Raw genomic sequence first — 17,793 nt, forward strand, 5'->3', positions numbered from 1 at the left:
TAACCTGCACATCTTTGGACTGTGGGAGGAAACCACAGCACCTGGAGGAAACCATTGCGGACACGGGGAGAATTTACAAACTTCACAGACAGTCACCAAGACTGAAGTCAAACCCATGGCACTGTGAAGCAACAGTGCTAACCACTGTGCCACCATGTCACTCCGGGTCCCTGGTGCTGTGAGGCAGCAGTGCTAACCACTGTGCCACCGTGCCACCCACAGTGGGTGATTGGTTCCTGAATCAAGGTTAGAAATCACTCATGGCCATCCGGTGGAGCCATTGTGGTGACTGTAGATGTCTGCATGCCTTAGCACAAGTTCCTTGGTTAGTATGGGAGATATAATGAAACCATTTACTCTCTGTCACTTGGCTGTATAACCTAGAACTGCTGCCAGTCTGAGCGCATATTAAACGTAAATGTACAAATGCACTAAAATGGTGATAGTTGCATCAAAAAAAAATTAATAGAATAAAACAGTTGTTTCAACTCTGTCTGAGCACACAGCTCGGTGGCACAGAAAGCACCTGTATGAATGTGTTTGCATAGTATCATTAAGTCAAACATAACATTGTGAAATCAAAATGGGATGTTAATTTATAAACATGAGTGCCATTTGCCAGAACCTGAGCTTCGTAAAATCAAGGACAGCCTGTAATGGTGAACAGTATTTTTCCCATTTCCAAAAGTAAAGTTTATTTATTAATACCACAAGTAGGCTTACATTAACACTGCAGTGAAGTTGCTGTGAAAATCCCCTAGTCGCCACACTCTGGCGCTTATTCAGCTACACCGAGGGAGGATTTAGCATGGCCAATACGCCTAACCAGCACATCTTTCAAACTGTGGGAGGAAACCTATGCAGACATGGGGAGAAGGTGCAGACTCCGTACAGACAGTGACCCAAGCCGGGAATTGAACCCAGTCCCTGGCGTTGTGAGGCAGCAGTGCTAACCACTGTGTCACTGTGTCACCGTGCCCCCCTGCCACTGCTCATTCCAGTGATTTGTTGTTCAAACAATTTGTGTTCAAGCTGAAAGTACATGACAGGTTCTCACTAGGCTGCTGTAGTTATCTCCACTGAGGGAGAGGGAGCTGGCATGTCAGTACGCTCTCCCATGACCAGACATAGATTTTGTGGGAAAACCTTTCAGAAAAGGAGTTTTTTTATAATCAAGACTTCATCCATTTTTCAACTGTCATGAAGGCCCCATGAGTGGAACTATAGACTGGAATTTATAAGGCACCACAGTTCCTTGGCAGTTACAACATTCCCGCTCTGGAATGTTTCAGTCATGATGTGGATGTGCTGGCGTTGGACTGGGGTAAACACAGTAAAAAGTCTGACCACCAGGTTTTAGTCCAACCGATTTATTTGATAGTAAACGCACAAGCTTTCGAGGGGACTCCGTCTTCGTCAGGTGAATGGAGAGTTCTGGCCTCGGACAGAGCGTATAAAGCACAGACAGACTTTATATGCTCTGTCCGAGGCCAGAACTCTCCATTCACCTGACGAAGAGGGAGTCCCCTCGGAAGCTTGTGAGTTTAATATCAAATAAATCGGTTGGACTAAAACCTGGTGTTGTCAGACTTTTTACTATGTTTCAGTCAATCATTCAATATTTTTCCTTCATTGAAATCCAGAATGAACTTTCACAAATCAATGTTACTCTGACCTCTGGAGGAAGATTTAGGCATAATTAAGCTCCTCAAAGATGACTTTGTGGAAGAACGCAAACCAGAATTACATTTCACAGTTCATGAGTGGTGAGTTCTTTACTGTATACATTATATCGGGCATGGGGTTTACAATCTGTTTTTTCTATGAATGTATCAATTAGCATCTAAGGGAACAAATAGTAACATATGTTTTTCATGTAGTTCACCAGGCTGATTCAGGGATAGCAGAACTGATGAATGAGGAGAGAATGAATAGGTTAGAATTGTTTTCTCTGGAGTTCAGACGAAAGAGGGGGGATTTCATAGAGACTTATAAAATTCTAACAGGATTAGACAGGGTAGATGCAGGGAGGATGTTACTGATGGTGGGGGAGTCCAGAACCAAGGGTCACAGTCTGAGGATTCAGGGTAGATTGTTTAGGGTGGAGGTGAGGAGACATTTCTTCGCCCAGCGAGTGGTGAGCCTGTGAAATTCATTACCCACAGGGAGTAGTTGATGCCAAAACACTGAATGTATTCACGAGATGGCTGGATATAGAACTTGGGAGGAATGGGGTCAAAAGTTAATGGGGAAAAAGCTGGATCAGGCTATTGATTTGGATGATTGGCCATGAATGGCAGAGCAGGCTTGAAGGGTCAAATGGCCTCCTCCTGCTCCTATCTTCTATGCTTCTATTGTTGGTTCTCTTCAACTGGGCTCGTTCTAAAGTATCTTTGAAGTCTTGCCCAAAGAAAATTGTGCTGAAGATTTCATCAGGAAGTGAACTGAATTGAATTGAATATACCATCCGTAAAGATGTCCAATACTTCTTTCACATTTGCAAGATTGTGAGAACAATTTATACCTGTAGGACTTGTGAACAATCTGTCATTTTTGTCACGGTTCATGTATCTGGAGTAAATGAGACATGAAAACGGAGAATTTCCTAGGTTTCATCCTTAGGCTACGCTGAGTTAACTGATCTCATACAGTGTAGTAAAATGAGTGTTAAATTGGCCTTCTGGCACAGAATTAAATAGGGGAGGGAGAATGGAAGAACGTGTATTTATATTCACAACCTTACAATATCCAAAGTGCATCATGGACAATTAAGTATTTTGAAACCATAGAATCCTTGCACTATAGAAGGAGACCATTCAACTCATCGAGTCTATACCAACTCACTGACAGAGCATCTTATCCAGAATGTCCCCTCCACCCTATCCCCATAATCTTATATATTCACCCAACTAATCCCTACACATCTTGGGATATTAAGAGGCAATTTTAGCACGGCCAACCCATTTACCTGCACACCTATGGACTAATCACCATTGTAATGTAAGGAATATGCCAGCTAATTTAATGCAAAGCATAATTTTAAAAACATCAACGTATTGATGACTAAATAATCCAATTTAGTGATCTTGATTGGGGAGTAAATATTCACCAGGATACCAGAGAGAATTCCTCTGCTTTTGATCTTTGCACATCTACCTGAGAATAGGCCATTTGGTTCTGCCATTCAATAAGACCTTGGCTGATCTGATATAATCCTCAACTCCACTTTTTGGCATTAACTCCATAACCCTTGATTCCCTCACTGGTCCGTCTATGTCAGCCTTGAACATACTTAATGATCCAGCTCTAAGACTAAGAACTAAAGTTTCTGACTTCATTATATACCTTTTCACAGTCTTTTGGCCAAGTCCATTGTTGGTTTGCACACAATAATGTATGAAGTGATTTTAATATGGTAGCAAGATTAGAATAAGTTTTCCATAGTGATTAATGAATACAAAAAAAATTGATTTATGATATATTCTGTGACACATCAGGCACATATAAAATCTCAATCATTTTCTTAGGTTCCTTGTGGAGCCAATCCTTATGAATTTATATGGCCTAGAAAACTTATCGATGACTTGAAAAATATGCATTTTTCTTTCTTCATATGAAGACAGTGCTTTTCTAGATGCCCCAGTTCTGTAAATGTTCCTGTTCATCAACCAATTGATTAATTGCCAATTTAGTTTGATTTTGTTTGACCATGCTTTTCTGAAAAGCTCAGGAAAGCTTCCTTTCATAACTTGTGATGACAATTTTTCAGATTGATCATTTGTTTTAACTTACACCATGACATAACCCTTCACTGGAACCATCTCTCAGAATATTAGATAGCCTTAATGATACATTCTTTAGCTTCTGTTGATACACATTTTCAGATATGAGAGATACAGTGGCTTCTGTATCTACTTCCATTTTAGTTTCATTCCCATTCAGTTCCAGAGAGACCCAAAATCTCTCTGTTGTTTTGTATTGATAATCTACAGAGTTTTAGTTGTTTGATCTCTGTGGACATCATTGTATTTGTCTATTTTATAATTTTTTTTGTAGATGTGGGTGCTTTCTTGCATTTACCCATCTTTGAGGTTCGAGGATTCTGCCTAGTCCAGCATGCCTTGGCTGTATGATCTTCCTTGCCACAATTACGATGTTTATTTTCTCAACATCAATATTTATATGGGGAATGCTCCATCTGGTCACACCTATGGCATGCATCTGTGTTGCGAGATTTTCTTTTCTCAATATTCATTTTATGTATTTTGGCGCCAGATCTGATTTGGGAAGCATTTTTTAGCAGCTAATTCCATGGCCACCGCAATCTCAACAGCAAGTTTTAGTGTTAAAGAACTTTCACTGAGGAATCGTCTTTGTATTGCTTCATTTTGACATCCACAAACTAATCTGTCTCACAGACTGTCTTTGAGAGTCAGGCCAAGCTCAATTCTTTGTTAGTTTCTATAGTGCAGCTACAAATTGTGGAATACTTTTACCCTCTTCTTGACTCCATTGATGAAGTCTGAATCTCTCCGCGATGATTAAGTGTTTGGGTGTGAAATGTTCTTCAAGGGTTGACCTCAATGCCTAGTCTAGACTTGTTACCTGGTTCACTGAAGGAACTGGTCAATTCTTGGTCCTCCAATAACTGGCAAGTCCGAGAGAGATATCTATTTATCCCACAGGTTGCAGGTCGCATTTAAATGAATGAATCTGCTTTTGATTCAGGCTTCACTCTGGCCAAAAGTGGGTGAATGGATTGGTTGCGATATCAACATGACATCCATTTCAAACGGAAATCAAATTTCTCAATCTGTGTATCTTTGACTTCAAAAAGCCTTTGACTAAAGAGTGATAAATATGGTTTATTCATGTAAAATTGGCACATCTGATCTGGTGCTTTCTCCCCCTCCCCCGACTTTCCCCTCCATCCCATTCTCTTCCCCCTCACTCTGCCCCAACAATTTTGGGTTGGAATTCTTGCATTTCCAATGACATAACGTAGTTATTAATAGCTGGGCTTGTGTTTGGAGATCAGTTAGTTATTAGGGTTCTCCCGTTCACTATCCTTATAATCCATTTCATAGATATCATAGAACCCCTACAGAAGGAAGCCATTCAGCCCATCAAGTCTGCACTGACCATAATCCCACACAGGCCCTATTCCTGCAACCCCATATATTTACCCTGTTAATCCCCTGACATTAAGCAGTAATTTAGCATGGCCAATCAACCTAAGATGCACATCTTTGGAGTGTAGAAGGAAACCAGAGCACCTGGAGGAAACCCTCGCAAGCACAAGGAGAGTGTGCTAACTCCACACAGACAGTGGCCCGAGGCTGGAATTGAACCCAGGTCCCTAGCCCCATGAGGCAGCAGTGCTAACCATTGTGCCACTGTGCCTGTTGTTGGGTAAACCATTCACAAGCTCACAGGTGACATTAAAAATATGTGAGTGTAAGGAACTTAGATGAAAAAAAGCTAAATGTGGTGAGGGCATTTTCCTATGTCTGGCACTTATAAGGAAGGCAATGGCCTCCTGGTATTACCCCTAGACTAATAATCCAGAAACTCAATGTTCTGGGGACCGCGGTTTGAATCCCACCACAGTAGATGATGGAATTTGAATTCCACAGAAAACATCTGGAATTAAGAATCTATTGATGAAACCATTGTCGATTGTCAGAAAAGCCCATCTGGATCAATAATACCCTTTAGGGAAGGAAATCTGCTTCCTTAACTGGTCTAGCCTACACGTGACTCCAGGGCCACAGCAATGTGGTTGACTCCCAATTGCCTCTGAAATGGCTTAGCGAGCCACTCATTTGTATCAAAAGGCAGCTCAGCACCACCTTCTCAAGGGCAACGAGGGATGGGCAATAAATGCTGGCCAGCCAGTGATGCCCATGTTCCATGAATGAATACAAAAATGTAATATCATGCATACAAACCCTGCTTGGTGTGCTTGGGTGATGTGTACATTATGCCAGCTGTGCACTAAGACATTGAGTGGGAGAAGGACCTATGGGTTATACCACAAATCTCTAAATGGTCCATCGGGGTATTGTAAAAGCAAATAAATTATTATACTGTGCTGTCAGGACAATTAGATTTAAGACAAGAAATACAATCCTTTCTTAATATAAGACTTCAGTCAGGCAGAGTCTAGAATACTGGTTGGATCTCATAGACAGTGGGTGATACTCAGTTCCTGGGAAAGACTGAGGGTAATGCTGCTGGGTTAATATCCAGTGTAAGAGCTCTCAGTTTCCAGATTGATTAAGACAGATGGGTCTTTTTAGTTTCGAAACAGTAGAAATTGAGGAGATTTGTTTGGAGACTTTTAAATAAAGGAAGGCCTATATTTGGTTCAAGTGGCTAGGCTATTTAAGTTAGATAAGTTACAAAGGACAAGGTAACATAAAAATGTACGACAGAAGCATAGAACAAGGTCAGATATAAAGAGACACTTCTTTATGAAGATGGTTGTCAACATCTGGAATAGGTTGCTGGCAGGTACAGTGGTTGAGGATTCCGTGCAAGCAATCAAATGGAACTGGATGGATTTCTGATAGTAACTAACATACCTACTGTTACATGTGCTTCTTTTATTTAGAAGCCTCCTTTCCCCTATAAACAGTAGCTCTGTAAACTTGCCAATATTATTATTTTTCTCTAGAAAATCGCCATTTTGCACTCAGTTGGCTGGGGAAATTCTACCCCCAGCCCCCCACATCACACTCTCTCCCACCACCCACCCCATCCCACATTCCCTCCCCACCCCCTCCGCACTCCCACCACTCCTTCCTCCCCTGCCCAACGCCACCTATTAACCTTTAGAGGTGAGCTTCTTAAAGGGACCCTGCTCTTCCTTTTGTAAGTGATGTTTGTTAAAAAAATCATACTTTTACTTGAGGATACGGGCTTTATTCCACCTGTGATTGTTATAGTGGTTCTCAATCACCCAGCCATTAACTGCTTGGTCGCCGTTGTGAGATTTCCCAGAGCTTTTTTTTAAAAACTGTCAGCCTCGGCTCCGGCTCTTTCATCTCTCAGTCAGAAGGTTATGGGTTCAAGCCCCACTCCAGAGATTTAAGCCTGTAGTTTTGCCTGGTAGTTCAGTGCAGTTCTGAGGGAATACTTCACTGTCAGGGGATCATCTCTTCAGTGAGACATAATTGCATTTATTCAAAGCAGAAGTAGACTGAAAGTTGAAAGGTGGTGGGGGGGTGGGGGGCAAGGTTGGGGGGGTGGAGTGGGGGTAGGGGTTGGGGGGTGGTGTTGGGGGAGGAGGTGGCAGAGGGGGGTGATTGGGGAGGGGAAGTGGGGACCATTGAGGCTAATGTCAACATAGAGTCAAGACCACAAACAGATCTTACTGAATGGCAGAGCAGTCTGAATGCTGAATAGCCTTGCTCCTCAGTCCTATGTTCCTAACTTATCAATCCACTTGGCTGTAAAAGATACCATGGCATTATTCAAAAGAGAGAAGAAAGACATCTTGGTTACATGCCCCCCAACTATACACTTCAAGAAAGTCATGCGTTTTTTATCTGTTATGTGTACAGTCTGCTTATGAAAAAATTAAATTTTGGAACCCAATATAATGAGTGCAACAATCTTGAGACAATTCCTTTTTAGGCATTATTAATTTAAATAATAACAAGCTCTATTTACAGCATGAAACTATCCACAACTTTACACTAACACTCAGCAATAGTACTGAAGGAACCCTAGCAAAATTGGAGTCAATGGGAATCGGGGTGGGGGGGGAAGCTCTCTACTGGTTGGAGTCATACCTAGCAAAAAGGAGGATGGTCCTTGATTATGCTGGCTGCTTCGCTGAGGCAGTGGGAAGTGTAGACAGTGTTAATAGATTGTCTGTCTCTTTTGTAGTCTCTTGGGCAGAGCAGGAGCTATACCAAGCTGTGATACAACCAGAAAGAATGTTTTCTATGGGGCATCTGTAAAAGTTGGTGAGAGCCATAGCTGATATGCCAAATTTCCTTAGTCTTCTGAGGAGGTAGAGGCTTTGGAGGGCTTTCTTAACTATAGTGTTGGCATGGGGGGGACCAGGACAGGTTATTGGTGATCTGGACATCTAAAAACTTGAAGCTCTCGACCCTTTCTACTTTGTACCCGTTGATGTAAACAGGGGCATGTTCTCCTTTACTCTTCCTGAAGTCGATGACAATCTCCTTTGTTTTATTGACATTGAGGGAGAGATTATTGTTGCCACATCAGTTCATCAGATTGTCTATCTCATTCCTGTACTCCGTCTTGTCACTGTTTGAGATCCAGCCCACTATGATGGTGTCAACAGTAAACTTGAAAACCGAATTGGAGAGGAATTTGGCCGCACAGTCATAGGTGTATAAGGAGTATAGTGAGGGGGCTAAGAACACAGCCTTGTGAGGCACCGGTGTTGAGGATTGTCGTGGATGAGGTGCTGTTGCCGATCCTTACTGATTGCGGTCTGTGAGTTAGGAAGTTCAGGATCCAGGATGGGCAACAAATGCTGTCCTAGCCACTGACAGCCACATCCTGTGAAAAATTAATGAAAACAAAATCCAAATCCAGATCTAACAAAATCTTCAACAATTTCCTGCAGTTCTTTGTGTGCAGATTACCTGATGCTAGTGAGCATACACCTTCTTGACTTCAGTTTGTCTCCTTGTGGGTTGGGATATATTTTATCTCATTCCTCTGTGATTTGAACTTCAACCCATTATTCCACTGAAGGCTTTAAGCCTTGAATTCTAAGGTGTGTGCTTAAAAGAAACAGTCTGTGATGAAGGATAAAATCAGAGCAAATAATGAGAAAAAAATCATCAGACTTCAAATATCACTTTGTCAATTGATATTATAATTGCTGCTGCATTTCAAGGGGATTTTCACAGTAACTTCTTTGCCATGTTAATGTAAGTCTACTTGTGACAATAATAAACAAACTTCCAAACTTTACAAGTTTTCTAAGACCTGGACTGAAGTAATAGAATGTTGGATATGTTATTATATTGACATCTAAAGCAGATTATAGATTCTTTGAGACAAATATTCCATGACAATGATCACATTTATTAAACTTGATTAATAATACAGATTGGCAGCAGCCCAGTTAACTCCTTTTTAATGGCTTTGTTCTTGGTTCTTCAAGAGATTTGTTCCTCTTGCTCTCCTAATAACCTATGATCACCTTATCCTTTTTTATATCAGGTCAGGTCCCATTTCTTTAAGTGATATATTTGAGAAGAACTCAAATCCAAAGAACACACATCAGAAATTTCAGACTCTGCTTTGCTGGGAAGTTTGCTCCCTAAAAGACATATAAGCTGGAATTCTACCACCCCGCCTGCCACAGAATCAGAGCAGGTGAGAGCGGACAGTCAAAATGTCCATTGATCTCCAATTTACAGCCATATAAACAGTGAAGGAATTCATGCCCAGTTTGATTTCAAACTCTGAAATGTATTTACTTCTGACTGATTGACTTTAATAACAAACCTTATAGATGGTGCCCTATTTCTTCTTCTGTTACATCAAACTTCCCTTTTGTATTTTCCTGACTGATACTTACAGAGCAGTGCTTGTATAAGATATCTTTCTGCTGTCCATAGGTCTGCAGGCAACTTTGAAAAGTACAATTGAAAATACTCAAACCGCATCTACTCGTCTTTTCATATCTTTTGCAAGAAGGCAAAATGCCTGTGGAGGAAGAGGTGGAATCAAAGGCCTTGCATTAACAAGTGAACCCATTCAGGTGGATAATTAAAGGTCAGCCCGCATTAACCACTGGTGACTCAGGGATGCACCCTGAAAATTAACATTGGGGAAGTATAGACTCCTGGCTTCATTTATGTTTTTGTACACTTTTATGGTAAAAAACAACAGTAATGATACCAGCTATATAACATACCATTTTTATAGTTAACAATTTGGAGAAACTGGGGTCATGCGATGAGAGTGTGGGAATAGCTGTGTTGCCGGGAGCTTGGCACATTAATCCTGCTGCACATCCCATAATTACCTAATCCAGGGGTGAAAACTCCAAGCTACATCTCTGGAAGGTTTCTGGTTAAGCATTGGTGACAAAATGCCCGGAATGCCATAACCTCAAGTCACTCACTTTGCTGGAAAAACAGAAATCAAAACTTCCTTGTTGCAGATTGGATGGGCCAATGCAGTGTGAAATTAGGGGTGCCCTTCCAAAACGGTGCCTGTGTGCTTTCAGCCAGGCCAACATGTCAGCAGCAATGCTGATTTCGAGGCAACTGTCCTTGTTTGCTGGGAAGTCTGCCACATACTCAATATTGAAAATATTCACATTCACGCACATTAGCCTCTACTTGGCTGTAACTCGTTACAAAGACAACTCATTCAAGCAAGACTTCAAGTCAATGGTATCAATGCTGCTGTTTGATTGAAATAAAGACACAAAGAGTCACATCATGATGATCTGTTTTGAAAAAACAAGCTTGTATTATACACCCTTAACAATTCCGACTGCTTATCAGTAATTTAATTTCCAATATGTGAATAGTTAGAATGCTTGATTGTTGCTTCAAACAGTAACTGTTCTATGTCTTTGATCTTTTAATAGAACTCACTGGATCTACTGTTGCCCAGTCAAGGGGTTATCTGAGAATAACATGATGGACCAACACACAGATTGTTTTATCAGTAAGTGTAATCTTGATTAAGCCTTCGGTGTGTTTAAAACTTTATTATTATTGTGTCTGCCGAAGACATTTCACACTTGTGGAAGGTTAGCTTTCATCCTTACAACTGAAGTTGTACTTCCTTGTGTTTCCTCCTATCAGTGATGCCATTCTCAATCCATGCATAACTTGTTTGGTATTTGCTATATTCATTTTCGGAGTAAAAAGCAGATAAACGTTCCATATCTCAGCACTGATGTTCTGCACTTCCATGACGTGCAATTCTCAGACTACAAAGCACCTGGGAGTACCTCACAAACACTGATATGTATATGATAACATTTTGTGAAAAGAATACTTTTTAAACTACTGGATTGCTTTTTAGGATTTACAAGAAATATTTTGTTTTCTTGTGTGTATCCAAAGATTATTCAAATCAGAACAGGTGGGAATAAATAAGGGAATAAATATCCAAGGGCAATAAATGCAATTTGGGAAACATTCTACAAAAACAGATTCTTTCTTTCTGATATCACAGAGGTTAACAAGTTCATGTAAAACTATTTGGAATTGATTTTAACATAGGCATTAACTTGCTCATTTTAACTAGGCGCAGTAAAGACACTTAAAGACATTATTTCTTCTGGAGCTGCCAGAAGAAATAAACTCTCTTTCGGAAAAGCCCACCACTTTTAACAGTCATCAAATCACTTATTTTGTTTTTGTTATAAACAGATTGAAAGCTGTGAGATGAATGTTCTCCTTCAGCTCTCTCGTACATTTCAGAAACGTAAAGTACAATCTTTTTCAGATTTCCAGCCATTTTGTGGACATTTAGTTTCATGGATCTTGTTCTGGTGGAAGTGGGGGTGGGAGTGGAGGTGGGGTTGGGGGAGGGGATACACAACTTCACGATCTGTGTTTCTGATGTGTGCTATGAGCACAGAATTGTTACCTTTGTGTTGAAAGGAAATGTATATAAGTAAATGAATCAATTTAATAACACAGGATGGCATGGTGGCCCAGTGGTCAGCAGTGCAGCCTCACAGTGCCAGGGACCTGGGTTTGATTCCAGACTTGGGGCACTGTCTGTGCAGAATCTGCACATTCTCGTTGTGTCTGCATGGGTTTACTCTGAGTGCCAGTTAGGCGCATTGTCCATGCTAAATTCTCCCTCGGTGCACCCAAACAGATGCTGGAGTGTAGCGACTAGGGGATTTTCACAGTAACTTCATTGCAGTGTAAAGCCTACTTGTGACACTAATAAATGAACTTTAACAAAAAATGCCTGTGCTGCACAATGTGACTGAAATCTGAAACTGAATATTGTACAGACAACAATGGGAAATGTCGACAAGGGAGTTGAAACTAATAGAGTTATCGATCATAATTGAAAATAATATTGATACAAACACCAATTCTTCACCATTTTTCTGAGCGATATAGAAACTTGTCCCTTGTAATCATTAGTGACTTATTCATCACATATAGACTCTCTCCAATGCTAATAGCTTGAGTCTGATGCAAAGCTTTCAAACTTCAGTGCTTGCTCTAACACGCGTTCAACAGAAAGAGATATGAGCAAGGGCCAGTCTAAGGAAATAGTCTATTAGTATTAAATTGTGATGGCTTCAAATCCATTTCAGAGCAGTGAGAGTCAGAACATCACTGCCACACAATAGAGCACAGATGAGGGATACATTTGAAACCTGGGAACCAGAGGGAGAAAGCTGAAGGGTAAGCTGATGTATTGTTTCAATGCCACACTCTTGAGATAGGGGATTTTCACATTAACTTCATTGCAGTGTTAATGTAAGCCTAATTGTGACACTAATAAATAAACTTTAAACTTTATTGCTACAACTCAAAAGTGAATTGCTTTCCTTCTATTCTATGATATATTCTAGGATATATTGGCCTTGGAGGGAGTACAGAGAAGGTTCATCAGGCTAATACCGGAGATGAGGGGGTTAGCTTATGAGGAGAAATTGAATAGACTGGGCCTGTACTCGTTTAGAAGGCTGAGGGGGAATCTTATAGAGACTTACAAGATAATGAAGGGGCTAGATAGGGTAGAGGTAGAGAGACTCTTCCCGCTTAGAAAAGAAAGCAGAACTAGAGGGCACAGCCTCAAAATAAGGCGGTGGTGGGGGGGAGCTTAGAACGGAGTTGAGGAGGAACTTCTTCACTCAAAGGGTGATGAATCTCTGGAATTCTCCTCCCATTAAAGTGGAGGCTACCTCACTGAATGTATTTAAGTCACGGGTAGATAGATTTCTGATAGACAAGGGAATTAAGGGTTATGGAGAGAAAGCGGGGAAGTGGAACTGATCCACTTCAGATCAGCCATGATCTTATTGAATGGCAGGGCAGGCTCGAAGGGCTAGATGGCCTACTCCTGCTCCTATTTCTTATGCTCTTATGATGATTCTATAGGGATCAAGGGATATGGGGGAAGGGGGAGATCAGGATATTGAATTTGATGATCAGCCATGATCAGAATGAATGGTGGAGCTGGCTTGAAGACCCGAATGGCCTACTTCTGTTTGTAGTTTCTATGTTTCCACTTGATTTCATGACTTTAGAGTCATTGCTTTTGAACAGGATGAAATTCTTTCCCAATATTTGATGGATAAATTAATTTTTATGCAGTTGTCTGAAACAATTTCTGGTGAAGGTATAAGAATATAAGATCATATAACCATAAAAAGAAGCTGGAATAGCCGATTCCACCATCAAGTCTCCACCATTCAATAAAATCATGGCTGATCTAATTGTGGCCTTAACTCTACTTGCCTGGCCTCATAATCCTTGACATCCTTATTGATCAAAATCCTGTCTTCCTTAACCTTAAATATATTCAAGGACCCAACTTCCACTGCTCCCTATGGAAGAGAATACCAACAACACTCTTAAAGAAGAAATGCCTCTTCCGCACTGTCTTAAATGGGAGACCTCTCATTTTTAAACTGTATCCTAGTTCAAGATTCCCCACAAGAGGGAACATCTTCTCAGCATCTCCCCTGTCAAGTCCTCTAGGAATCTTATATGTTCCAATAAGATGCACCTCATTCTTCAAAACTCCAATGTGTCTAATACTGACCACTTTTTTTAATTCATGTGGGACATGGGTATCACTGGCTGGCCAGCATTTAGTGCTCATCCCTAATTGAGAGTCAACCACACTGTTATGGCTCTGGACTCCCATATAGGCCAGACCAAGTAAAGATGGCAGATTTCCTTCCCTAAAGGACAACAGTGAACCAGATGGGCTTCTCCAACAATTGACAATGGTCATCAGTAGATTCTTAATTCCAGATTTCTTTAAACTGCAGTTAAATTCCACCTTCTGTCATTGCAGGATTCGAACGTGGGGATTAATAGTCTAAGGATAATGCCACTAGGCCCTTGCCTTCCCTTGTCATTGCAAGATTAGCTCACTGAACCATTCTTATCTCATTTATCAATGCAAATTAATAATTCCATTTTACATTCTTGGTCATTTCGCTTGTTTCTTCAATATTATCTTGCCAAACTATTCATTCCTTCCTTTTGACCTCTGTTTCCTTCATTGATTTCTGCCTATTGCAATTACTATAATTGGACAACGTGGATGAAAATAATGTAAAGCTGTGGAGGTAAGAGTTCAATGCGCAAGAAACTCGACTTGGGGAAACAGGAGAGGTTTAGAATGGGATATAGTATTAGTCCAGCTATTTCTCTGTGAGAAATTAGTTAGCTTTGAAATTCACATTAACACCATTGTAATTTTTGTGAATGGATTAGGGTTTGTTAGTGCATTTTATAGTGGTATGAGCTAAAGATTTCACCTTTTCCACTAAACTTCTTAATCTGCCAAGAATGACATGAACATTCATTTATCTTACACCAAAGTTCAGATTTCAAATCCATTCAGTTGATTTTTCAGTGATTTGTTGATATAAAGCTGTAAACTGACAAAGTCAGAGTTCTGATGGTTGAGATTCTTCACTGTTTGGTACGTCAGACAGTTGAGAATTAAGAGGTGAGACTTCACTACTACTGCAAACGGAATGGCATCTTCCTCCAGGAAAACCTGCCTGGGGAGAAAGAAAGCACATTTTTTCCTAAAAATAAAGGGTAAATCTCGTCAAAATTTTAAAAAAAACCTGAATTGTGCCACAAGAGGATTGCACTGCCTCTTTCCTGATGGGCACAGTAAGTGGTCTCACCACACCAGGTTAAAGTCCAACAGGTTTATCTGATATCACGAGCTTTCGGAGCACTGCTCCTTCATCAGGCAATGATGAAGCAGCTCACCTGATGAAGGAGCAGAGCTCCGAAAGCTCGTGATATCAGATAAACCTGTTGGACTTTAACCTGGTGTGGTGAGACTTCTTCCTGTGCTCACCTCAGTCCAATGCCAGCAGCTCCACATCTTTCCTGATGATAACATCATAGCATATAAGGGTAATTCTCTGTAGAGAAAAGGGAGAGGGGGTAAAACTCAGCATCTTGAATCTTGATGATCTTGATCTTAAAAGTCTTTGAGTTCTGCCAGGTCTCTGAACTTTAAAGGGTTTTCCAAAATTCCCCATGAAGGGCAAAATCTCCCTTTCAAGATAAGTGACATTAAGGGTGGTGAATATCACAACACGAAATGGGGATTCTCCACAATGATGTTTCCATCTGCCTTGCTCATTCGGGACCTAATTTATCCCCGTAATCCAGAATATTCAGCAAGAAAAGCATTCCCCTGGTGGAGGGGGACCTGGGCTAGGCTTGCAGGGACTTAGTGAGCCTGATTTTCCAGTTGTTTGGGGCAGGTGGGTATTAGAAGTGTCCCCAGGTGTCTTTGTGCCTACCTGTAGTGTAAAGTCACTAAGGTCTCCCCAAGGTGGTTGGTATCTCTGTACCTCGACAGGGCTGCATTGGAAATCAACTTTCTGTTGTAGCGGACTGGTAGCTACCATCAGAGTCCCAACCAGCCCTTGAATATCCTGTTGAAGAATCAAAAGTAGCAGGATAGTTTTCTTGGGAAAACATTGCCAGTGATGCCTCATTTGACAAGGATAACTGCACTTATCACAAGCCCGTAGAAACACTAATTGATGTGGGAATAACGAATTACTTTCATTCTAAAATCCGCTGGAACATTCTGTCAAAGAATAATGAAGGAAAACAAGAGAAGTGTAATTTCTACAATGTGCGTACTTACATCAAAAGCAAAATGAAAAAGATTCATCATTTTCCTTGAATGAATTTTATAATTGAAAATAGGGCAATGTGTCACTATTAAGGTAAGATTTTTAATATGCTGCTAATTGAAAGTATATAGGATCTACGTCACAGAGAAAGGCTGTTTGGCCCAATCAGTCCATACTTCTGCTCCTTAAAAATGAAGAAAAGAACAAAGAAAATTATAGTGCAGTAAATGACCCTTCAGCCCTCCAAGCCTGCACCAACTATGCTGTCCAACTGAACTAAAACCCCCTACCTTTCCACGGACCATATCCCTCTCTTCCAATCCTGTCCATGTATTTGTCCAGACACCCCTTAAAAGTCACTATCGTATCTGCTTCCACTACCTCCCCCGGCAGCGAGTTCCAGGCACCCACCACTTTATGTAAAAAAACTTGCCTCGTACATCTCCTTTAAACCTTATCCGTCACACCTTAAATCTGTGCCCCCCGGTAATTGACCTTCCACCCTGGGAAAAAGCTTCTGACTATCCATTCTGTCCATGCCTCTCATAATCTTGTAGACCTCTTTCAGGTCGCCCTTCAACCTCCATCATTCCAGTGAGAATAAACCAAGTTTCTCCAATCACTCCTCATAGCTAATGCCCCCCATACCAGGCAACATCCTGGTAAATCTCTGCTGTATTCATTCAAAAGCCTCTATATCCTTCTGATAGTATGGCAACCAGAATTGAACACTATACTTCAAGCGTGGCCTAACTAAGCTTTCATCTAAATCTACCACTATAACTGCTTTTTCCCTTCTCTCTTGTATGCTTGTCTCCTTTCCCTTCAATGCATCTAGACCATTCATTTCAACCACTTCTTGTGGAAGTGAGTTCCATCTTCTCACTTTTCTTTGGGTAAGGAAGTTTCTTCTGACTTCCTGTCGGGTTTCTAATGTTGCTGGCCTCTAGTTATTCTCTTCCCCACAAGAGTAAACATCTTTTTCTGTGCCTATTCCATCAAAACCTTTCAGAAGTTTAAAGGCCTCTATCAGGTCACCCTTCAGTTTTCTTTTCTCTAAAAATGAGACCTAGCCCGCCAATCCCATCCTGATTCATGTTCCCACATATTTCTGTCATCATCCTTGTAAATATGCTCTGCATCCACTCCAGTGATTCAATATTCTTTTTGTAATATGGTGACCAGAACAGCGTGCATTCCACTAAGTGTGAATTAATCAAAGTTTGATATAGGTTGAGCATAACCTCCCTACTTTTCAGCTCTACCCCTAGAGAAATAAAACCTGGTGCTTGGTTTGCTTGATAACCTGTCATGGAAATTTTACTTATTGTGTTTGTACTCCAACATCACTTTGTACCTTCCAACAATATGTTAGCATGGCAGCATGGTGGCACAGTGATTAGTAATGCTGCCTCACAGTGCCAGGGGCCTGGGTTTGATTCCCAGCTTGGATCACTGTCTGTACGGAGTCTGCACGTTCTCTCCGTATCTGCATGGATTTCCTTTGGGTGCTCCGGTTTCCTCCCACAGTCCAAAAGACATGCTAATTTTGTGCATTGGCTATGCTAAATTCTCCGTCAGTGTACCCAAACAGGTGCCGGACTGTGATGAATAGGGGATTTTCACCTTCGTTGCAGTGTTAATGTAAGCCAACTTGTGACACTAATAAATAAATGAGTGGCCTCCCTATCCTTTCTGCTGAAATGTGCTACCAGACATTTATCTCTGCTGAACTTCATTTGCAAATTATTTGTGATCAAGTTAGTTACAACAATTGTATATCCTGCACACACCACAACTGCAGCCTCCTCACTACCATGTGGCTCATTCAGTTCATATCGCAAGCGACATTTATTTGGGACCAGGAGCTGCTAATTTAGATTCTTGTAGTGCTGACTTAAAATACTGTTCAAAGCAATGGTAGAGATATGTGTACGTGTGCGTGCGTG

At 41.0% G+C, this 17,793-nt stretch overlaps 1 protein-coding gene across 1 annotated transcript in view; it reads right to left on the minus strand.

Moving 5' to 3' along the window:
• Positions 1-13,792: 13,792 nt before the first annotated feature.
• Positions 13,793-17,793, minus strand: part of LOC145358891 (insulin gene enhancer protein ISL-1-like) — a 70,558-nt gene continuing 66,557 nt past the window's right edge. The window contains exons 5-6 of the mRNA XM_080213265.1: positions 15,503-15,637; positions 13,793-14,737 (exon numbers count right to left, since the gene is read on the minus strand). Of these exons, the coding sequence (XP_080069391.1) occupies positions 14,621-14,737; positions 15,503-15,637 (252 nt within the window). The 3' untranslated portion in view covers positions 13,793-14,620. The remainder of the gene's footprint in view (positions 14,738-15,502; positions 15,638-17,793) is intronic.

The sequence above is a fragment of the Carcharhinus amblyrhynchos genome, chromosome 26 (assembly GCF_965287045.1).
Source record: "Carcharhinus amblyrhynchos chromosome 26, sCarAmb.v2.hapA, whole genome shotgun sequence".
NCBI classification, from domain to species: Eukaryota; Metazoa; Chordata; class Chondrichthyes; order Carcharhiniformes; family Carcharhinidae; genus Carcharhinus; species Carcharhinus amblyrhynchos.